The 24,444-nt window shown below is 48.7% G+C and overlaps 1 protein-coding gene across 1 annotated transcript; it reads left to right on the top strand.

The window, feature by feature from the left end:
• Positions 1 to 4,383: 4,383 nt before the first annotated feature.
• On the top strand, positions 4,384 to 8,709 carry LOC146757912 (uncharacterized). Its single transcript, XM_085519410.1, has 11 exons — positions 4,384 to 4,495; positions 5,018 to 5,095; positions 5,430 to 5,489; positions 5,657 to 5,736; positions 5,841 to 5,973; positions 6,158 to 6,226; positions 6,367 to 6,438; positions 6,530 to 6,631; positions 7,335 to 7,439; positions 8,150 to 8,288; positions 8,448 to 8,709. The coding sequence occupies exons 1-11, from the start codon at positions 4,384 to 4,386 to the stop codon at positions 8,638 to 8,640; spliced, it is 1,143 nt and encodes a 380-aa protein (XP_085375536.1). The 3' UTR covers positions 8,641 to 8,709.
• Positions 8,710 to 24,444: the final 15,735 nt, after the last annotated feature.

Here is a 24,444-nt window from a genome sequence, read left to right on the forward strand (position 1 = left end):
CATTAAATCAAACCCTTTTTCAGCCAAAAAGAAAACGGGGGAAATGTAGAGAGTGTTTTTTACAGCTAGTTAGCTGAGAAGGGTCATAAACATGGTGCAGTTAATCAAGGAGCCATACCACCTGCAAGGACGGTGAGAACAACAGGATGCCCTGGGATGGTGAGAAACTAGCCATGGTTTTGTGAACTCAGCAAGGGAGTAACTTTCAGGATGATAACAACAAGCTGCAAAGATACTCGGGGATGCTACGTAATTGGGAACCAGTGATGAGCTCCACTTTTGCAATATGTATGAGCTAATTATCCGTATTAAAAATGTACACGCAGCCAAGGAATAAACGAGATTAGCTGATCGTATGTCAATGACAGGTGTGGTCGTTTGCTTTTCTCCCGCCGTTCTGCAACAGCAAGCTTGCTCTTCTTCCATCCATCTCCCTACTTATTTATTTGTTTTAATGATATATATTTGTTTCACACCTGTGGACATGGAGATATTTTACTTTTCCACATTTTCTGTGTGTTTGTATGTTTGTGTATGAGAGTATCTGTACACTGATTTGGGATGTCCTGATATTACATTAGCATGAATCTTGTCATCTGCAAATCTGTAATCAGGTCCCTGTTTAATTTTCTCACATTTCATTACATCACGTTAGTAACCTCCAAATTGGTCCTCTGGCCTGCTTTGTGTTAGTAAGAGCTCTTCATCTGCAGTTAGACAGAACCGAGTTAAAAACATTTGCCATTTCTTGCAATGCCAAATTAGTGGAGATGGCAGGATGATGAGGAAATTCAGCAAACACTTACATGAACTTACATGATGTCCAAACAAAGCCTTTATTCCCTGAAGTTTTGTCTCGTGATTACTGGCATAAGTGGGAAGAGGCAGAAAGCAGCTGATGATGGAGGCTCAACTGGGTGGCAAAGATAGAGGAATAATCTGCCAAACGTTGGAAGTGTGTCTGAAATCTGCCTGTTGGGGGCAAGGAAACTGTACCATAAAATACAGGAGCTGTTACTATCATTAAAAATGCTTTGCTCCACCTCCTTGTGTGAGAAACTCTCAAAGTCAAAATTTTGGGGTGAGGCAAGGATCTTAGTGGTAGCAGCAAAGTTTATTGGTTATTGCAATAATGGAGCACAACCCTTGTTGGCAAGGGAGAAATTGCGTGCCGATCAGTGCAATCCATCCCGTTATATACTCTAAACCTGACGCAGGTAATGCTCTCCTGGCACTCGCTTGTTGCTTGAGCGTCTCAGGCTCACAATCTGCCCGACGCTGTGGCTATGCTACGTTTCCATACGTGGTTACCAAACTGTTTTGTTTGTTTTTTTTTTGCACTGTACCATGAAACAGGTGGGCAATTTTTCTTTAGGCACGTTGACTTTGTTCTGTACTAGGATCTCCATTCTCCCTGCACACCTGACTTATCTTATTCCTCTACTCTGTCCTACCCGTGCTAAACTGCCCCACTAGTAGAAGAAAAACAATCTACCCCTGTCAGTGCTCCCTGAACTAGTGGAAGAGAAATGACACACCTCACGGCTTTACTGTTTCATGAAAAGGATCAGCAAAGGCCTACGCTACATACAGAAAATGCTGGTCCCACACCAAAGGCTTACTCTTCATACCAGAAGCACTTGCTTCGCTGCAAAAACACAATCTACCTCCCACAGGTGTTATGAGGGCACCTATGGCTGTGCAGTATGAGCCTCTGCAAGTAGGGCATAGAAGAAATGCAGTGCAGTTTCTTATTGACCAGCGCAGCAGCAACAACAAAAGAAGCACAGAGGAGCGTGAGTTTCAGAAAGGATTAGTGTGCTCAGCACTCTGCAAAAAGCCCCACACTCACTGCAGGCACACAGGTGTCAGCCTGGAGGGTTTGGATTTGGAGCTCATCCCTGCAAACAGTCCTTGTGCTGCTGCACGGCATGGTGCCACCAGCTCCAGCACCCAGACATCACACAGGTTACTCCTTCAGCATTTTTTTTTTGCCTTCTCCTTCAATTTCCATACAACTTTCTGAAGCCTTGGGCACTGAGCAACTTGGAAAAGATGAAACAAAACATCCTAAAGGGAGTTCTAAAGAAAATCTCTCCACATGTTTTTTAGAGATGTGGAGGGCACTCTGGGCTCCAAAGGAAGCTGGTGTGTGTTGGGCCAGCGTCATTCAGGCCGTAACTGTGGGGAGGGACGCACAGTAAGGCTGTTGGACAAGCAGCTCTGCCAGAATCATGGAAATAATTTCTGTCACTTGACTGCTCCAGCCCCTAAACCAAAGGTGATCTCTCTGCTTGAAAGAGGATCCCAGATGTACAGAGCCTGGAGGCCGTGACAGGAGACCTCCACCCAGGTGAGGTGGTGGAGGGAAGGAGAAGGTGACGGCCTGCAAAAGCCATCTCCGTGCAACATTTTGAGCACTATATGCTATTTCTAGATTCCCTCTGTCATCCAGCAGGAGATGGGATCACAAATATAAAGGAAAATCTGCAGAAAAGTGGTGCGGCCCAAAGGCAGTGGGGTGGAGTCTCTGTGGGGAAATAACAGAAGAGATGTCCAAGGGGGCCCAGAACAAGGAGAGCACTTCATGGAGCCACTGGGTAACTGTCCGGGAGAGAGGGCGAGGAACACCCCGGGTTGCAGTACAGGTCAAAAGCAGCATGAAGGCCCAAGGAGCAAGGATGCTTGCCAGGAGAAAATTCAGAATTCATGTGATGATTGTGGGAAAAATTCTGACCTCATTAACCACCACCGTATCCACACAGGAGAGCAACCTGACCAGTGCTACAAGTGTGGGAAGAGCTTCAGCCAGAGCCCCAGCCTGGCCAACACTTGTGGCTTTGCACAGTGATGAACCTTACAAATCCCTCAAGCAGAGGAAGGGCTTGGGGCCAAAGTAAGTCACGATCCCTCTTCCTTGCATGGGAGTAACCCACAGTGCTTTCTATCAACTGGAGACAAGGTCTTGAGTGTACATGAAAAGGAGAGTCCAGAGCAGGTTGTGGCAAAGCCACTGGAAACCCATGGGATGTAAGCAAGTGGGTCATTCTGCCAAGTGGCACAATTTGGCCATGCCTGTGTGCAGGGAAATGAAGGGGGAAGTCACCTTTTCTTATCGCCAGAGAAACCCATCTACTGTGGGGCAGCAGGTGAGGACCCAAAGGAAACCTCAGCAGTATCAAGAAGTCACCAGGGAGGAAGAAAGCCTGTCAGTAAGGAGTGTGGGAAGAGCTTCAGCTGCAGCTCCACCTCTACCAGACCCCAGTGAAGCGATACAATGTAGAGCCTCTTTGAGTGCCTTGACTGCAGAAAGAGGTATGTCCAGAGCTGGGAGCTCATTGCGCACCACTGGGAACTGGAACTGGGCTTGTTTAGCTTGGAGAAGAGAAGGCTACAAGGAAGACCTCATTGTGGCCTTCCAATACTTGAAGGGAGCGTATAAACAGGTGGGGGAACGGCTGTTTATGAGGGTGGATAGTGATAGGACAAGGGGGAATGGTTTTAAACTGAGACGGGGAGGTTTACATTTGATACTAGGTTGAAGTTCTTCACACAGAGGTTGGCGACGCACTGGAGCAGGTTGCCCAGGCAAATGGTCTTTCTGTGGGGTGTAGATGAGGAAAGGGAAGGAGGAAAATAAAGCAGCTGCTTTGTCCCAAAGCTCTTGTTGCATTGGGGTCTGACCCTATTTTCTGAAATTAAAAGACAGTGTGTGAAAAAAGGACAGGGAAAGGCACAGGGAGGTTTTGGTTTTGGTGCTGATTCCAACCTGCTGCTTGCTGCTGGGAAAGGCACGCTTGGCTCCAAGGAAGGATGCATGGATGGAAAGCCAGCAGCCTGGGGGTCAGGGATCCCCAGCAATAGAGGGCAACAGCCCAACCAAGAGCTGGGGTGATTTTCATTTAAAATGCATCCAATGAGGTCCTGTCTCACTGGATCTGTCATAAGTCTCCCCATTTCCTATAACAACCCCAGAAATGGTGTTCTCTGTTTTGCAGGTTTTTTTTTTTTTTCCTGTTTTTTATTTAAATTTTCTCATATACTCAGGGCAGTTCAGCATTGAAAGGAAGGCTTTCGCCCTCTCCTTTCCCTCTGCAAAATCATTTAATTTCTGGGTGCCCCCTTATGTTTTGGCACACACCATGTATAGTTGCATAAAGAGTTAGAGAACTACTTCTTTTTCCTTTCCCCTTGTACTTCCCTGTTTTCAGAAGAGCTACAGCCTGCAGGGAGCCGCCACCCGGAATCGTGGAGCTGTGAGCTCACCATGGCCCACCCGATGACTGTGCTGTGAGCTCACAAGGCCTGGCTCTGACACTGTCTAGTGCCGCAGGCTTCTCTCTGTGCGACACTCACTGTGGCTGCAACGGTGGTGTTGGAAGCATGGTGCGAGTGTGTGGGGCCATGGCCCCTTCCCGCCTTGTGCTCCCTCTCTTACTGATGGCCATGTGTTTCCAGGAGGCCTGTGCTGCTCCGTGGCGAGCACCAGGAGCAGGTAGGTGGGCAGAGATGGAACCCAAACTGAGTAGCACTGGGGGCAAGAAGTCAGGCCGTGTCCCCACAGCCCTGTGCCACACTTCCCTGGGGCCTGGGGAGAGCTCAGAGACGTGTGCTGGGAAAAGCGGGAGCATTTCTGCTCCAGGCTCATGGTACTCCCTGTAGATGAATCCCAGTTTCTACACAGAGCCCCGGCCCACAGCCCAGAGGAAGGGGCAGGTGAGCTTTCCTCCAGCACTTCAGTGTGACCTTCCTCTACACCAGAGGCCTTCCAGTAAGAAACCCCCGAGGGGCTGCACCTTCTTCCATGCGGTCTGTGAGGGATGTGGCACACGGCCTGCAGAGAGTACTCTGTACGTTGCCAGGTGCCAGCCTGCGGGTCATCCTGGCCACCCTGCAACTTTGGAAATCGTGACCTGAGTCCTTCTCCCATCCCGTTCCACGACCCACATCCAGTTACTGAGGGAGAAAGAGATCACACCATGCAACTGGAACTTTTCTCCTCTGTTCTTGACTCTAGATGATGAGCTTGGTGCTCCCTTTTCGGATGATCGTTTGGATCCGGATTTTCTGCGTGTGCCTGTGGGACAACCCAGAGGTAAGTTGTGTCTGTCTCCTAGAATGCAGAAACCTTCATGCTCTCATCATTGAGCTGGGTGCCAATTGACTTCAGATCCTCTCAAGGTCTTCCAAGTCTGTTTGTGCTTTCAAGGGCTTGCACAGATGGACCATGAGTATTTCTTTACCGGGAGAGCAGCCACAGTTCAATGGGAAGGTTACCACTGCCCCTCTTCATCTGAGAGAGCCCAGACCTTCGTATTTGGGCCGTGTCATTGCCACCGCCAGACCCTACAGGTGTCTCAGGGAAAAGGAGGCCCCCACATGCAGTGGAAGCTCTCCTCACCTGTGTCTCATCACACTTGTGCCTGCAGGCTTTGCTGGTGAGTCAGCAGAATGGAATCCCGTCTATGAACCTGAGCGGGGTGCCAGAGGTAAGTCACCAGGCTTCATTTGTTTGTAGATTTGTCTGGGATAGTTCAGCGAGGATCCCGCTTTTCACCAGCCAGCGGGTTCTTCTCCCTGAGAAGCACGGATGGTCATCGTTTCTTGGTGCTCCGTGCTGTCTGCGTTGTGTTGGCTTTGTCTCTGTATCTCCAAGGTCTCCCAGTAAGAAAATGTCAAGGGGCCGAATGTTCTTCCATGAGGTCTCTGAGAACAGTTTCCCATGACCTGGAGAAAGTATTTGGAAAGCTGTGGAACAGCAGCCAGCAGGACACCTGGCCTCTCTGCAACTTTGGAACTTTCCCCCCATGTCATTACCTGAGCCCCTTCCATCAATGCAGGTCACTATGGAAGAGATGGGCACGTGCCATGGGAGTGTTTCCCCTCTGTCCTTGATTTCAGCTGTGTCACCAAGCAGTGGCTTACCAAAGCCTAAGTTTAATCCAGCCCATGCAGTTGAGTTTAGAGCTGGGGGTGAGCTCCAAGAGGGCTCACTTCCAGGTGCCCCTGCAGGCGCCCAGGAACTGTTTCCAAAGTGCTCCCCTGTGGAAGGGAGAGAAGAGTGTTGGGAAGGAATCCCCGGCTTTAACTGCATCCTGTGTCATTCTGACTGGAAGGATGTTTAATGGGAGTTGCTCTGTCCCGCGTTTCCTTGCAGATGTGACTGGAGGAGGTGATCCAGGTTCCCCTCTAGGTTCCGGCTCCAAAACTCTGGCAGATCGCATGGGTATGTCATGGTTTTGTAATTCCTTAGAGAGCTTTCACTGCCCATTTCAGTGCCATTTCATGGCACGATCCCCTGTATGCTTCGCTATTCCGTGATGCTGTAGTGTATGACTGAATCTTTTCATGGGTCTTTGGTTGCAGAAGTGCCCCCAGGGAAGGCCTTGCCCGATCCTCGCTTTCCCCCTGCACTGGAGCCCAGCTGGAATCCCAGTGGTGAGTACTTTGTTGTTACTGACTCCACTGACTCACCACTGGTCTTCAAAAGCTCATGTACATGATATTTAACTTCACACATTCTGTTTAGGTCTGGAAGGAGTAAAGGACGAATCCAAAATTGGAAAATACACCAAGGGCTCGTCCCGTCTCCTAAAGGAACTGCTGAAGGAAATGGAGAAGGCAGAGCGTGGTGGGTATACTTCAGTCTGCTCACCGTGAGCCCTGGGAAGCTGAGGTCTGATGTAGATGTGTGGATAAGCTCTGGCCTGCAGAGCAGGAAGGGATCTCTCAGAGCCATGCTGCAGTGGTGTTCCACTTAACGCCTTGCAGGTGCTGTCAAGCACCAGAGCTGGTCTGCTGCCACTTCTGCATCCGGCCAAGACACAGAGACAGGTGCTCCCCCAGCATGACCATGACTTGTCAGAGCGGCTTTGTGCAGACATGGGCACCCAGATGGCAGCAACTGTCGAGTGCTGTGCTTCTGTTTGTACAAAGCCCTCTGTGGAGCTGAGCTAGTTGAAGGCAGGAGGAGCATCCCGAGCAGGGATGGCTGCCTTTGTTGTTGCTGGAAATGAGGTGGAGAAGGCGCTTCTGTTGCAGCCTGAATTTCAGCCTGCAGATGCCTGTCTGTAGTGGGTGGAACGTGATGGTTGGTGATGCTCACAGCACAGTGTGTGAGGGCCCTGCGTAGGAGCTGATTCCTCAGGAAGTGTGAGAGGGTCCGCACCCTCCATTTCCTGGGAGGGACCAAATGCCCTTGGGCAACAGAGGGGGTTGTAGTGGCTTTGGGGGGCTGGGAGCAACAGATTTTGCCTGAGCTCAGGACTGGAGTAGCTTGGTTCCTGATGAGAACACATCCCATCCAATCCTGCTGTCCTGCTTTCTTTCTAAAGGAACGGAACAGCCAACTGAGCAGGATGCACTGCAGGAAGACAGCTATCCCACTCAGCCAGTCTCAGACAGTGTAACAGAGGCAGCGCCGACAACTAGCATGCCAGGTAATTTCTGTCCCGTGGCCATCCAGTGTCACTAATCAGAGTCACTGTGTGCCTGCAGGCTCTTCCTGTCTGCTCCTGTACACTAGGTCAGCACCAAAGCTGAGAGTGTGAGCACAGAGCACATGTAAAAGAAGCCAGGCTCTCTGAGTATGGCTGACCTCAGTGGGGTTTGGAGAGCTGTTCAGCAGCGTGCCAGAGAAAGTGCGTGCAGAGCTCTGTGACACTGCTCAGCTCCCACCGCTCCCAGTTCCCAGAGACTTGTGAGCTTTGACCTTTTGGCTGAAAGGGATCCTGTGTGGCAGGAGCCTGCAGGGGTGTTTCTCCCCTGGGCTGGCTCCGGCTGTGCCTTGTGCTGGCTGGAGCCCGACCTTCAGCCTGGGGGGGGGCGGTGTGTCCTGCGGGAGAGCTCAGGAAGCGTGAGCTGGGGAAAGTGTGAGGGAATCTGCTCTGCAGTGCTGCTCACAGACAAAACCCAGAGCCCAGGGCACAGCCCCAGCCCTCAGCCCAGAGGAAGACACGGGTAGTTCCTGTGCAGCCTCTCCCTATGCAATGAGAGGTGGAAGCAATCTTTCCTGTCCCTGATGCTCATGTACATGGGGCAGAGGCTCCCAATGAAGAAAAAGACAATCTCCTGGGCCTATGAAGCACACTGAGGGATTATCTGTAATGCAGGTGAAGGTTAACTTGGGACATTGTCTTGTTTCTTCCAGGGATGAATGCCAAGAAAAGCACAATGGCTGCTGTTCACAGATCTGCGCGAAAGCGCCTCGTGATGGTGATGTTTAGTGTTCTGATGTCTGTGCTGGTGCTGGCCTGTGGTGCTGTGATATGGATATGCAAAGAATACCGGTGAGTTGGCTTTTCCCCCAAACACTTTATTGCTGCGTTTGGCAAGGAAGCATTTGTGGTGCCAGGATCCTGGACAGCCAACATTTACATTGCAAAGCTTTCCAAGTTTCTCCTTATTTCCTGTCAGTGAGTAGTGCTTTCTGAAACTCATTTTCACAGACCATGCATGAGGAACGAGAGAGCAGCAGAACAAGCTGATCCCGATACCGACAGTGAGGCTGTTCCAGATGGAGATGAGAGAAGAATGGAGATGGTAGAGGCAGTAGTAGAGAATCCTGATGAGCCATACATGGATCACAACAACAACCACGATACCATGCCATTAGTGTGGCTCCGGTGGCGCTTTGGTTAAGGATGCCACGTTGCATCACTGGAGGCCTTGGGTTCGAATCCCCCCTGTGGCGCAAGTGGTAGAAGTGCCGCTCTGCAGCACAGAGGCTCGAATCCCGGGGTGTTGGTCTCGATGATCCCTCAGGTCCATTCCAACTCGGACGAGACTATGATCCTATGATTCTGTTCTGCCATCCAAAATGTCTTCTAAGACATCTTGAAGGCCTGTAGCGTGAACTTAAAGCTGTGAAAGAGGACGGCCCTGCAAGTGAGAACAGAGAGTCAGCAGCAGAGCATTTGTCCCTAACCCTGCGTTGTCCAGCACAAGCATCACCAATACTTTCAATTTGATTGCGGAAGTTTCAGAACTGGGTACAACGATGCCTCCAGAGCTTTGGGATCTCCTGCTGGACACTGACGATTAAGTGGATGTGGAGATTCCATAATGCAGCAACATCCTGTCAAAATGCCAGCATTAATTCATCTGCAAGACTACCCCCTGCTCCAATTGATGTTCGAGTGTGAGCAGGATTTGGATCAGCTCCTTTAGGAACAATCTGAGGTAGCTGACAGTATAACTGCTTAGTCTCATTGTATTTTAAAACCAATCAAACTATCAATACCCAATAAAATTAACAAAAATCCCAACACTGTTCTTGTTCTTGAATACATGACGTGATACATGTTCCCACTGAGACTTTGCAATAAACCTTGAAGCAGTTTTGAACTGGTACAAGTTGGCGGTGTCTGCATTCTGTTCTCCTAATTTCCTTGCTGCTCAGAGTCAAGGTATCATGCATCCATTCCCCAGCTCTAGCTGTCTCCTGAATCATGATGACAGCCTTTCCATATTGTGAGAACAGCCTTTTCACATCGTTGGAGTGGACTCGTGCTGAAGGACAAGATGCTTGCAGACATGGAAGCTCAAAAGCAGAGTGCAGAGTCCACGGAAACTTGCTGCCAAACAACGCTGAGAAGAATAGACTGCTGTTGTTGAAAATGGGAGAGTAAAACAGATGCCTCTGCTCAACACAATGCCAGTGTGAGCTGGTTGGGGCTACCCACCCCCCTGAAAAGGCTGGAAGTTCACAGCGAGGTAGACTACTAGCCCTCGTTCAATGACAACCAGAGATGCCCCCACCAGCTTTTTAGGACACAGGCTTGCCCAAGAGGGGTAGTGTGGAACTTGTAAGTCCAGCAAGTTCTGGTGTTCGCACAGCTGGTGGAAAGAACCAGAAGATTTCGGCATCCAAGGGGGCTGGTATGGAAAAGTGCCTGTCAGATCTCAATTGTCTCAGACCCTATTACTAGAGCTGCTAAGCAAGCTAAGGAAGTTTTGTTGCCATCTGATTGTCAGGCTATAGCTAGGTTGATTTTTTCTCAGCACCAACAACTGCTATTTCATGCTTATTGGGAAGAGATGTGCCAATAGAGCGTTGTGATAGTTAGGCAGTCCGGTGACCCCTTGTATAATGTCACTGTAAGAGCTTCTAGGTTTGGGTCCTTTCATCCGGACGGAGGCCCAGGCTTTATCAGGACCAGTTAAATGTAGGGAGTCAATGTATCTGGCCAGGCAGGCTATGGATAAGATCAAGGCGCCAGGTGGGCTGCCGTCTTATATAGGAATCCAGCAGGGAAGAAATGAGGATTTTGGAGCGTTTATACATAAGGTAGCTGGAGCCATAGCGAAGGCTGGAGTACCAGATACATGAGGGAAATAATGCTAAAACATTGTGCACTTCAGAATTGTAATGCTACAGTTCGTGGCATTCTAAGTACTTTGAGGAGTAACTGGACAATAGAGGAGGCGTTAGACAGATTATCGAGTGTGCCCACGGGGGCTCAGGCTTTCATAGTTGAGGCCATTAAAGAGCCAGGGGCAGGATTAAAGGCACAGGCTGAGGCTTCCCAGAATCAAGTGTTAGCAGCTCCTGCGCCCTTACAAGCGTCTGCGGTAACCAGTGCAGGCCCAAGCACCTCTGTTAAATGTTTCCGGTGCGGCGTTAAGGGACATTTGCGACGGAATCGCCAAGCTGTCGGTGTGTGGTGCCAGAACTGCCGCTCGGACAACCACAACACCGTCACCTGCCGACGCCGGTCAAGAAACCTCCAGCCCAGCGCGGGAAAGAACAGCGGCCGCGCTCCGACACAAGCTGCCGTTACCAGCCAACGGCCGCCTGCCCCCCCCACGTCGCTCACCGCGTTGTCGGCCTCTACGGCCCCCCCGCCCTTCAGTCCGCCTACGTCGCTCGTCGCGCCCCCGCCCTCTGCTACGCCCACGTCGTTCTCTGCACCTCGCCATGCCGTCTGTGCAGCCCGTGTGTAACGTGGTTAAAGACGCGGATGGACCGAAACCAGGGGATCGTTGTGACCCTGGTCCAGTAGATCCGGAAGGCGCATCGGACGCATTTCCTCCTGATGATACTTTGAAGGGAGCAGGAACGACAAATTTCCCTACAGCGTACTGTGACCAGCGTACCGCGTGGTCAAGGGGGATCTCGGGCGGTTCCTTCGGAAAGGGAACCCCCGGCCAGAGGAGAAGCCCGGCAGCTCTCACGGAGCAGCTGACGCAGCCGCTGACGCAGATTGTGGCCGTTCCCCGCCTACGGAGGGAGATTTAAACGGGCGCAGTACTCGGTAGAATCTTTTTTGATCGCCGAAGTCGCCAGCAAACAAGAAGACTGCAGAGACCCAGACTGAGGTCCTGCACATGCCTTATAAGAAGGCTGCTGCCAAAATGTCTGAGGAGACTCAGACTGAGCCCCCAACCCGAAATGCTGGTGTGCAGGTCTCTGGCTGTACTGAGTGCCAGAGCCTGGCCCTTGCAGTGCTGGGTGAAGGAGGCAGTGATTGTGTTCACTGCGACCAGGTGAACTACTTGCTCAGCCTCGTAGTTGACCTGAAGGAGGAAGTGGAGAGGCTGAGGACTATAAAAGAGTGTGAGAGGGAGATTGACTGGTGGTGTCAGTCCCTCTCAGCCTCAAGTTCTCAGCACACAGTCGAGGCTCCTAATGGAGCACGTCAGCCCCTGCCACCTCACAAACAGGTGGTAAAGGGGAACCAGCCAGCTGGCAGCATTGCTGCGAGCCCCCTGGCCTCTCTTCCCCCCAGCAGCAATTTGAGAAGGGAGGAGGAGTGGAAACGTGTACCCGCTCTGCGGAAGGGGCATCCTCCATCACGACCATCCCCGGCTCCCCAGGTGCTTCTGCGAAACAGGTTTGAGGCCCTGGAACTTGTGGGGGGGACTAGTGAGACTGTGGAGACAGGTGCACCCATGAGGTTGCCTCAGGTGAAGCGGTCACCCCGAAGCCTCAAGACTGCTTCTACCCATAAGGACAGAAGGGTGATTGTTATAGGTGACTCCCTTCTGCGAGGAACAGAAAGCCCTATATGCCGGCCCGACCCTACCCGCAGAGAAGTGTGCTGCCTTCCTGGGGCACGGGTCAGGGACATTTCAAAGAAAATTTCTAGGTTGATTCAGCCTTCAGATTACTATCCACTTTTAATAATTCAGGCTGGCAGTGAGGAAGTTGGCAAGGAAAGCCTGAGGTCCATCAAGAAAGACTTCAGGGGAATGGGGCGAATACTTGAAGGAGCCGGGATGCAGGTGATCTTTTCTTCTACGCCTGTGGTGTCAGGAAAAGGTACAGGGAGGATCCGAAAAACCCAACTCTTAAATGGATGGCTTAAGAGCTGGTGCAGACACAAGAATTTCGGCTTTTTTGACCATGGGGCAATCTACACTGCACCTGGAATGATGGCTGCTGATGCAAGCAGCCTGTCCCTGAGGGGTAAGAGGGTATTAGCTGAAGAATTAGCGGGACTCATTGACAGGTCTTTAAACTAGGAATGAAGGGGGAAGGGGGCAAAACAAGGGCTGCTGGGGTTGAACGGTTCATTCGAGGGATTGTACCAAACTCCGTGGGCAATGACAGCAGAGTGCAAAAGGAGGGAGTAGGGCAGGGGGATGCTGGGGATGCTGCTGTTCTAGCGGGTCCTGGATCGCTTATGAAGGTGGTGAGACGGACAGCCCGGCTGAAGTGCCTTTATACTAATGCAGGGAGCCTGAGTAACAAGCAGGAGGAACTGGAAACTGTGATGCACTCTGAAAATTATGACATTGTTGCTATCACAGAAACATGGTGGGATGACTCCCACAATTGGGATACTGCCATCGACGGCTATAGACTATTTAGGAGAGACAGGCGAGGTAGGAAGGGTGGAGGAGTCGCTCTCTATGCCAGAGATTGGATAAACTGTGAAGAGCTCCCCATGAGTAACAGTCAAGAACAGATTGAGAGCCTGTGGGTTAGGATTAGAGATGGGACTAATAAAGGTCAGCTGGTATTAGGGGTATACTACAGGCCACCTGATCAAGGGGAGGCTGCTGATGAGGCTGTCTTGCTCCAGATGCATGAGGCGTCTGGCTCACGGGCTCTTGTCCTGGTGAGGGACTTCAACCATCCGGACATTTGTTGGAAAAACCACACGGCGAGCTGCAAGAGCTCCAGAAGGCTCTTGGAATCCATTGATGACAGCTTTCTGGTTCAGGTATTGGACAGACCGACCAGAGGCCAAGCGTTGCTGGACCTGCTGCTCACCAATGCTGAGGAGATCATCAAAGGTGTCAAGGTTGGAGGCTGCCTGGGCTCCAGAGACCATGCCCTGGTTGAGTTTGTGATCTCAAGCGATGTGGGCCTGGCAAAGAGCAGGACCAGGACGCTGAACTTTAGAAGAGCTGACTTCAAGCTACTCAATGGAATGCTGGCCAAGATCCCCTGGCGCGCTGCTCTCAAAGACAAGGACGTTGAGGAGAGCTGGCTGCTCTTCAAGGATGCCCTCCTGGCAGCACAAGAGGTCTCCATTCCCCTGATTAAGGAAGTGGGCAGGAGAGGTAGAAAACCAGCATGGCTCAGCAAGGACCTGCTAAGAGAACTGAGGGCGAAGAAAGGGGTGTACAAGCTCTGGAAACAAGGCTGTGTCACCTGGGAAGAATACAGGGATGCCGTCTGGACTTGCAGACGTAGAATCAGGAAAGCCAAGGCGCAGGCAGAACTGAACTCGGCGAGGGACGTGAAAAACAATAAGAAAACCTTCTACAGGTACATTGGCCAGAAGAGACAGGCCAAAACGGGCGTACCTACTTTGGTAAACAAAAAGGAGAACTGGCTTCAACAGATGAAGAGAAAGCTGAGGTGCTGAATGAGTTCTTCACCTTGGTCTTCACTGGTGGCCAGGATTCTAGTCTTTTTCATGTCCCTAAGTCTTGCACCCCCATACCTCTATGTGGGGACCAAGGAGGTAAATCCCTCCCCACTGTCAGGGTAGAGCAAGTCCGAGAGTGCCTCCTTAGACTGAATGAGTATAAGTCTATGGGGCCAGATGGCGTGCATCCCAGGGTCCTGAAGGAGCTGGCTGAGGTGGTTGCTGAGCCGCTCTCCATCATATTTGAAAAGTCGTGGCTGTCAGGTGAGGTCCTGGATGATTGGAGGAAGGGTCACGTCACTCCCATTTACAAGAAGGAGAGCAGGGTGGACCTGGGTAACTACAGGCCGGTGAGTCTCACCTCCGTGCCTGGGAAGATTATGGAACAGATCCTCCTGGACAACATGCTCAATCACATAAGGAATGAGCATGTGATCCTAGACAGCCAGCACGGCTTCACCAGGGGAAGGTCATGCTTAACTAATCTTGTGGCCTTCTATGATGGAGTGACGGCATTGGTGGATGAAGGGAAGGCAACCGATGTCATTTACCTGGACCTGAGCAAGGCCTTTGACATGGTCCCCCATCACATCCTCATCTCCAAATTGGAGGGAAGTGGATTTGATGGGTGGACAACTCAATGGATAAGCAATTGGTTGAAAGGCCACAGACAGAGGGTGGTGGTCAATGGCTCTATGTCCAGGTGGAGGCCGGTAACGAGCGGCGTCCCTCAAGGGTCTGTCTTGGGACCGGTGCTCTTTAACATCTTTATTAATGACATCGATGAGGGAATGGAGTGCACCCTCAGCAAGTTTGCTGATGACACCAAGCTGAGTGGTGCAGTCGATACGGTGGAGGGAACAGATGCCATTCAGAGGGACCTTGACAGGCTGGAAAGCTGGGCTTGGGTGAACCTAATGAGGTTCAATACGGCAAAGTGCAAGGTTTTGCACTTGGGCCGGAAGAACCCCAGGCACCTGTACAGGCTGGGAGGAGTTGTCCTTGAGAGCAGCTCGGCAGAAAAAGACCTAGGGGTCCTGATAGATGAGAAACTTAACATGAGCCAGCAGCGCGCTCTGGCAGCCCGGAAAGCAAATGGGATCCTGGGCTCCATCAGGAGAGGGGTGGTCAGCAGGGATAGGGAGGTGATCGTCCCTCTCTACTTGGCTCTTGTGAGGCCCCATCTGGAGTACTGTGTCCAGGTGTGGAGCCCTCAGTACAAGAAAGACATGGAGATTTTGGAAAGGGTCCAGAGGAGGGACAGGAAGATGATCAGGGGGCTGGAGCACCTCCCCTATGAGGACAGGCTGAGGGAGTTGCGTTTGTTCAGCCTTGAGAAGAGAAGGTTGCGGGGTGACCTCATTGCAGCCTTTCAGTACCTGAAGGGAACTTACTCGCAGGAGGGCAGTAAACTCTTCAAAAGGGCTGACAATAGCAGGACTAGGGGAAATGGTTTTAAGTTAAAAGAGGGAAGATTTAGGTTGGATGTTAGGGGGAAGTTCTTTACTAGGAGAGTGGTTAGGTCCTGGAACAGGCTGCCCAGGGAGGTTGTGGATGCCCCGTCCCTGGAGGTGTTCACGACCAGGTTGGACAGGGCCATGGGCAACCTGATCTAGTAAACGTGTATGTTTGGTGGCCGGCAGGGAAGTGGGAACTACATGATCCTTGACATCCCTTCCAACCTGGGTCATTTTGTGATTCTGTGACATCAAAGTTGGACATTTGTAAGCTCTCTGGAGCACACAGGGGTGCTACAAGAACAGAGCCTCCCAGTCAGGCACCTGCACTCAGGCTCTGCTTCCAAGCGCTCCGCAGCCCTGGACACAAGAGCAAGCAGCAAATGTGCTAATGACACATCCAGCACCTAGCAAATGCTTCCATTGGTTTCAGAGGGCTTTTATTAAGCATCTTGCAAACAAGAAAAACAACCACCACAGACCCAGCTTCAACAATCTTGGAATTTAACCAGATAAAACTGTATTTTAAGGAAGACCAAAAAAGGAAGCAGTGAATTAACATATAATGACAGGTCTATTAAATATTACCAGATTCGGAAGCGTTAATCCCCGTATCTCCAGAATCTCAGCTATTGGAAACAGTATCATGAATAGAAATTAAAATAAAGCCAAATCCCACAATCAAAAGCTGAATGTTCTTCCTGGGCTATTTAGAACTGAGTAATTAGGAGACAGCCATAACTTAGAGAAAACGTAGAAGGCTCCCAAAAATAACTGTTCCCATTGAGAGGTTTTACATTTACATCCCAGAAACAAAATAAATCAGGCCATGTCCTCAGCTGGTATAACGTGACACTGTCAATTTCAATAAAATACAGCAGCTTAAAGACTTTGGGCCCTTTGGCATAATCCTTTCATTTAAACTCAGTAAATCAAAATCAACTCCACTAGTTTCTGCAGAGTCACTGATCTGCCTTTGGGTAAGCCAGAACTTTTTCAGAGGGATTATCAGTGCATCATAATTCATGAGCTGTCCCGAGAAGGAGATACAGTATGATCTGACCTGATTTTGCCCCTCTCCAGCTCCTCCCTTCCAGGCACATCCAGTCCCAACAACCAACACACCAACCCAGCCCCAGCCACACAGCTCCACCTGGGCAAATGGTGCCATTTCTTTCCAGACCTGCATTTCCCTGGGTCTCCACCCTGGAACATCCCTTTGCTTTCTCCATGGATATAGGATGGGGGAAGTGAGGAAAGAGAGTTGCTTTCTTTCCACCTCTAGAATAAATCTTAAAAAGGGATTTTAAAAAGTGCATAAATTCAAACCCTGCTCAAATCTCTTTAAAGCAGCCTAAAATTCAACAGTTTTCATCAGTACTGTGCCTAAAGATTTGACTTCAAATGCTTTTAGAGGGGAAAAATATGACTAATATTCAAATGTATTTTAAAGAAGTTGATGGAAGACAACATAGGTTCCCTGATCTGCCTAGAAAAACCATTTCCAAGCCCATTTTTATCAGTGTGAAATTTTCACTGATATCAGTAATGTAAAGAAGGGTTTTAAGCCTTACTGAAACTCAAACATGCCATGAAACCACATTCTGGAATAAACAGAGACATTTCCAAGCATGGGTGAGTGACCTGAGATCACGAGCCATAGCCTTCTCCTGAGCACTTACATACTTGAATTTAAAAGGCAAAAAACCCTCCAAGTGACAAGAAGGACGGGACTGCATCCTACCATGGAAGCCAAGAAACATCTATGTTTCTGACAACTGTGTCAGCATTAAAGGGATCCCCAGTGGGATACCTTCAGGAAACACTGCACTGCTTCCCATTCTGCTCCAGCACCTCTGAGCTCACACACACTCAGCTGACTTCAGAAAATGAAGTTACACTCCTCCAGAAAGTAATGCACAGGGGAATTAAGAAGAGGTCCTATTTGGGCAAAAACTCCATTAACTACAGCAACAAGTCAAAGGAGAATAACCAGGAGGAATTAGGGAGAATTTACATGAACACTTAACTCCACTGCAGCCCTGCACCCACCCACAGCATTTCCAACCAAGGCAGCACAGAAAATCTCCTCCCCCCAACCCAGCACAAAACATTGCTTTTGTAAATTATGAGGGGACACTGTGGCAAATAGGATCGGGACCCAGAGAGCAACGGATGAAGAGAAAGGATGAATGAGTGATATCTAATCCAAAGCGCGAATTTGTTTACTCTCCCCCTCCAAGAGGCAGCTTGCAGCTTCACAATATTGCCTGCATTTATAAGGTCGGGGGGTTCCCTCCTAATGCTGTTATGTGGCTGCAATTGCCATTAATTTCAATAGAAGCTTCAAACATGCTGCAGCAGCAGCAGCAAAATAAGGTTGTAAAATTCCACCTGCCCTGCAAGATATTTATTGTTCTAGAGGATAAAACCTCCTGCAACACACAGTCGTTGTTAAAAGCCAACTGAGAAACAGGTGATGCTGCTTCTGGCCAAACAGTTGGACATGTGGGATTTTGAGAGCACTGGACACAGTGCTCAGAGCAGTTGAGCACCACACACTGTTCAGATGGACTCACTCGACCTACAGACATATTTCTCTGGACTTTTTCCATCCCTTCCTCCTGGACTGTCATCTAGAACAGCTTCCTTCTCAATGTATTTGTTTACTCAGGGTTTCACCTCCCAACCTTTACTCTGCCAGTACCCACAACTTCATTGATAGTGACCAGGCACATCCCAAGAAACCAACCCAGGCCATCACAGCAGCAGGAGGTACCTGCCAGCCCAGCTACCAACCACAGTGATGAGTGTATACAGAGCTCAGTGCAGATAAATGGCTGCTTGGTGACTGCAGAGCCCTGGAAGATTCCCTCCACCAACCCCCAGGTTCTACGGTTGCAGCCTTTTTGGGTTGTGGAGATCTCACCAACCACAAGGTGGTTGCATCCTCAGCATCACACTGTGTTGTTCAGCACTGATAGCAGGGAAAACCAATGGATTTACTACTGCTGGTTACAACTAAGATGGTAGAATCAATCTGAGATGGTGTATTTGTGAATCAGATGGCTATCTCCATGAAGATGGCCATTCATACAACAGCTGTGCTGCCATTTATACCATTTACTCACCACCAAAGCCAATGGGGAAGTTTCCAGTCACCAGTATTACGTCTTAAGCAGAGACAGCTTGAATGGAGACTGTATGGGGTGCAGGAAAAACCCGAACCCATCCAACCCAAACCCATGGGATTTGATATCACCAAGGGAAACATTACAAAGACTGTCAAAAGCAATGGAAATACAACATTCAAACAGACTGTCTTTTCCCCTGTACACATGAAAACCATCCCAGCTCCATTATTAATGCACATGGGCTCATTTGTCAAGACTTTCACAAAAAGGAGTTCAAAACCAAGGAAACCTCCAGCATTTTTATGATAATGCTGCATGTCTGTGGGATGGGAGATTAGGCTGCACACTGTGCTTCTTCCCAGCAAATCCCTCCTCACCATTTTAGATTATTTTAAGTTAAAATGATGGGGGGGGGAGGGGAGAAATGAGCTGTTTAAAGCATCAGTAAACAAAGGCCTCTTCCTAGCAGGCCTTTATCCTCAATTTATGCCACTTTTATATTTTCTTTTATATGAAAATGTAGTGCCTTTAGCCCTCCAACTCTGCTGCTGCTGCTTTTAACACTTTTACCCATTCAGACAGTCATTTATTTACCATTCCCATTTTTGTTTTCAATTCGAGATGAAAGTATTCTTCTATCAGTTATTTATTTAGGGCTTCAGTAAATTGATTTTTCCTTTATATGTGCACTGCACAACTAAAACATTAAAATAGATGAATCCCATTCTGCTTGTTAGTTTAATTTCCTCTCTTCACTTGTATGAGTTCCCAAATTCTTCCTCTGCACCTGGCATCTCAGATGCAGCATCCCCTGAGCAGCACGATGCCAATCTAGTCTTTAAGGTGCTATATTAGCAGTGAGCTGTAGTAGCAGAAGTAGTGAATGAACTTAATATTGGACAGTACCTTATTAATATTACCCATCCATCATCCCTGAGGCACCCAAAGCATTCCAGAGGTCCCACACATCCCATTTCCCAAGGAGGCACCCAGTCCAGATCTTCCACTTAGGTCTGAATTGGACCCAACAAGAAGACAAGCAAAAAATCTAAAAGGGAAACTCCCTGAGATCCACAGACAATGCTCTTCATTACTCTGCAGGAGAGCCAAGCGTTGTTTTGCAGCTTTTTCCCTCATCCATTACAAATGCACACACAGATGTGCTCATTTCTCTTATTTCCTGTCTCCCCAAGCCCAGCACGTACCCAGGAGATCACAAGGAGAACAGCTCACATGGCATGCTGGAGGGGGAGAGGAGCGCAGTATGGAAACGATGTAATAAATTCACACCTGTCAGGGAAAGGTGCCCACAGAAACAAAACTGCATTTGAGCAGACTGTTTTAGTTTACAAAAAAAACCTCACCCTAGAGTGATAGAAAATTAGATGGAAACAGGCAAAATACAGAGCAAAAACTGGAATGCAAACGCCCTGACAGTTCTTTGCCATATTCCCCTGCACACTTTGTGTGGAGTCTCAGCAGAGCTGCTGCTTTAGTTCCCTTCCACCAGCTCCTACATGGAGCTAACAGAAAGCTTCCCATAAGCCATGGTCTGCACAGGCTCTCACTGATGGCCATAAACACCCAGCAAAAGCTGAGAGCCCAAGACAAGAAAGCCCCATGATCTTAAATATATTTGTCATTCTGTTAGAAAAAATAACAACATACACCAACTGTGAGCATGCACATATTGCAATGCCACAACACAGCAGTTAAACAGGTGTACATCCCTTGGCCCTGCCCAAGACATCCTCTGCAGCACACAACGCCCCAACACCAGCAGCAGGTAACGTGGTTTGCAACAATTGAGTCTCTGTAAGAATCGAATCTCCTTCATAGTTTTTCCCATTGAAGAACTTAAGTCTCTCCGTTCCACTGTAATGGAGCAATTTATCACCCAATTCCTTTTAAAAGTAACTAATACAGATAGATTAGATAGTAAGATGTGATACATAAAGAATAATGGTCCATTTTTAATAAGTTTCCAATATGTTATAATATCATGTGATTGATTAGAAAGTTCGTTGTTTTACTCTAACATCTTTTTAAAGACCTCTCAATATCATTCCAAGATTAAAAAGTTAAAGGAAGCTTAATCATCAGTTCTGGATGTAACCTGGAAGAGCAGAGGATGCAGGAGCACTTGAAATTGTCATCTGGCTTCTTAAGCACCAAAAGGGGAAAGAATCTATCCCACAACCTCTTAGTGTGCCACTCCATCCCAACCGATCAGTCAATACAGTAACATTTGCTAAGGAGCAGAAGAATGAATTCATTAAGAGTTAAACAGGTGGGATCAATTCAGCTGCTGGGTCTTCATTCTTTAGTGAGAGCAACAGCATCTCTCCTATCCGCATTACCCTCAGTGAATGTGTACCTCAACAGACATCCAGTTAAAACATATTTCCAAAGTATGCATTTAATAGGGATTTAAGCAGCATTCCTCCCGCAGCACAGAACTGCCTGTGCATCTGTGAAACAGTCTCAAAATATGAAGGAAAGGAGGAGCAAATACATCCAGAAAAGAGGAAGGAGGAAAAGGGAGCTGTCACTATGCTGACTTGTACCAAAGCACGGTTGCCTTCTCCACAGCGCAGCCATGGTACAGCCCTACCATCCCCAGGGGCTTTACTGGAAGTTATTCATTGTATTCCAGTAAACCAGCAAACTTCTGTAAAACTCTTCCCAGCAACAGAGAACCTCACAGCAACTGCTACTTCCAGACATGCCAATTAGGAATAAATTCAACCCCAATATAGTTTTAATGACCTTGATTTAATTAAACCTGTAGGAAATGGGCTCTCCATCGAAACTGAACATGTATTACAAGAAATCCTTGCTAACCTCTATTCTAATTTGAACGCTTAAATTTCACCCTGAAAACCATCTCCAATCTTTCACAAACAATAACTCAGCGGGATAACACTACAACAACCATCCCACACCTGAGCTTCATTCCTTCTCTGCAGAGGATGCTTCCAGCTAGCGAGCTGCACCAGAAATCCACCCTGCCCATAGCAGCAGCTGGGAGTTATGGGCAGGAGCTGTCAGCCTGCAGGGGGGCAAGAAAGAAATCTCCCCATCCCCACGGAGCTGCACACTGACAGCACCCAGGGCGGCAACAAAAATGAACCCATATCAAACTATTAATACATGCAAATATGCACTTCCCTTGTTTATTGCCTTTCAAGTCCATCTCAGAACCTGAGATTGTCATTTGAACAACAGGAAGAAAATTAATTTGACAGAATACTAAACTGGCACTGTTAAGCAACAGAGACCTCTCAGCTTGGAGAAGACCTTCCCAACTGAGCAGAGTTGGAGTAGAAGCAACCTTGCAAGTAAGGAATATTTATTTCCAGGAGTATTTGAGTTTTATTTTTCCTCCTTGTAACAGCCTGCATAATTTCTCTTCCATTTGAAAACGGATGCAAGTGCTGTTAGCAGTCAGAATGTCTCTTTCAGTTCCTCTGATTTAAAAGGAAAAATCTATACACTGAGTAGCTCAGCGCTCATATAGCACCTCTGGAGCCAAAGGGAGAAACGCTTTGTTTGGAAAATGTCAAAATGAGATGCATATTATTATAACAGAACATATATTATAAATGAGATATTAAATATTTCAATACCCTCCACCCTTTGGCATTAATTCCTAATTCCTTCCAAGACTAATTTTACTCTGAAACAATACCACTGCAATCTATGCAACCTGTCTGCATGCACATACCGTTACAGCACCTCCTTCAATATTAACAGCCATTCCAATCTGCTCAAAACCCCACTCATTAGCAATAAACACACCCAGGGTGCTGCTCAGCTGCCCCTGTGGGTGCAGCCCTGAAGCATCTCTAGCTGAGCACCCACAGCTGCCTGGTGGAAGGGCACAGCTACACCTGGCACTGGGATTGACGTGGAGATAAAGTGCACTTCCTTTCTCTTAAAGGCATGGATTGCATTTCCAGAATCACAATCAGCAGGGATAGAAAAGGGGCACGTGAACCCCAAACACCTTCTGAGGTATAGGGTGGGCTGCATCAATAGCCAGGCATGCCATTATCTCAGCCCATTTCAGTTCATTTCCATAGGAAACGCAGATTCCACAAAATAAGTAAATATTTACTTATAAACCACCCAGGCTTGCCCACCCTTCTGCCAGCGGGGAGGGGACCCCAGACCCAGCCCAGCCCAGCTGTGCTCAGGCAATCTTACATCAAAGCAGCTTTTGAAAACAACAAATAAAACCAAAACAAAACTGAGATGAAAGCTTCGTTGGGAAGAAAATATCCTGCAACCTTTCCGGCTCGATGTGAGCAGATTACAGCTGGCTTTATTTTGCTCTCAGTACCATGCACAGCAATCCAGAGCTCTTGGGTCCAGTCATTAGCAGTATGCTAAGCAGGGCTCCTCTCACTGCCTTCTTTTGAGCTGTCTCAGTAGGCACTCACTGAGTCCTGTTCCCCCTTTATATTGTAGTTTCCCCCTACTTGAGAAACAATCCTTTTTGTTATTTCTCGAGAGCACAACAAATTACAAACTTTTCTTGGACTCCATAATCATCATTGATAAGTTCTAGGAAATTTGTCTAGAAACAGCCAGTGAGTGGGAACTCATCCTGAATAGCACAGACAGGAACCAGCTGAAGACCTGGGACTTAACTCCATGCACAGGCATCACCCTTACCTCAGTGCAGCTACAAACACCACCCCAGCCCAGAGCCCCCGCTACCAACAGTTGTGTGCAGCTGGTTCTGCTCCTCTCCCTTTGGGTCCTATTCAGGGACCGAAACCTGAATGCATCCATATCCAGATCAGAAAACTGCATCCCTAAATGGAACTTGAGCAGCAGAAGGAAAATGATTGCCCTGGATCTCATGTTCAGTATGCATTTGTGTCAACCTATTTCTCTTCATTACAAAAACAATAAAAACCAAGCGCTGGCAAAGCCAAGAGCCAGGGGGTTGCACTTAGTTATCAGAAGTTCAGCTTGGCTGTAATGCTATTCATATGAAATCTGATATGAAGCCTCCTGGGTGTCATGAAACTCTTTATAATACAGAAAGTTCAATACATTAAGGATGCAGAAAATCTCATTTGGGACTGCAAAGCAGCCAAGAGTCCTTGCAGATTCCTGAGGAGCTGGGAGAACAAAATCACAGCAGCCCTCCCAAGCAGCACAGGAGGAGAATTATCCCATGCATCAGCATCCACATGAGGCAACACAAAATGCTTTACAAACTTTAATAAATTTAAGCCTTATGAATGCCTGTTGTTTTGCAGGCTGTTTATCACTCCCACTGCTCACATCAGACAGGCAAGTCACAGAGCATGCTGCCTTGCACAGCTGGATGCTGCTGGGGTGCATGGGCACAGAGCAGCACCAGGCTCCTGCATCACCTGTCCCATCTCTGCATCTTTTTCATCCCTGCAGGGCTGCACCACACCCAAAGCACAGCCAGCAACAGCCTAATGATCTATTTGCAGAGCAGCTTAAGACCGCAGTAACAATCCCACCCTGGGATCCGCTTGATTAACACCAGCACAGCAAGTGTTAGTACATGCAGCCTGCGTTCCTGAGGATGTCAGCAAACAAACATGCAGAGCCCCACATGCAGCTTATTGATATTTCCTTATCTGTGCACAACAGACTCAAGAAGGGGGGTATAAATGTGCAGCAAGCTGGGCTGCCTCCTCAGTGCCACCCAGCAGCTTCTGTCCTCAGCCCATGGCCCAGAGGAAGCAGGGTAAGGGCCTCACCACTCTGTTATCCTGGCTGCAGAAACTTCAGAGATGCTCAGCAACACACTGATAATTACAGGTTTGTTCGCATTTGTGAGAAGTAGCCTTTCTCCATAGGAGAGGTGCTCCAGCCTTCAGCTCACCCTCACAGCCCTCCTCTGGACTGCTCCTACAGCCCCACATCCCCTCAGTGTTGGAGCACCTGGCACAGACACCATGCTCCAGATGGGGCATCGTGAGGGCAGAACAGACCTCAGTGCCACCCCTCTGCTGATGCAGCCCAGAATACCTGCCA

This window comes from Coturnix japonica, chromosome 18, assembly GCF_054131305.1.
Source record: "Coturnix japonica strain WE chromosome 18, WE-NBRP24, whole genome shotgun sequence".
NCBI lineage: Eukaryota > Metazoa > Chordata > Aves > Galliformes > Phasianidae > Coturnix > Coturnix japonica.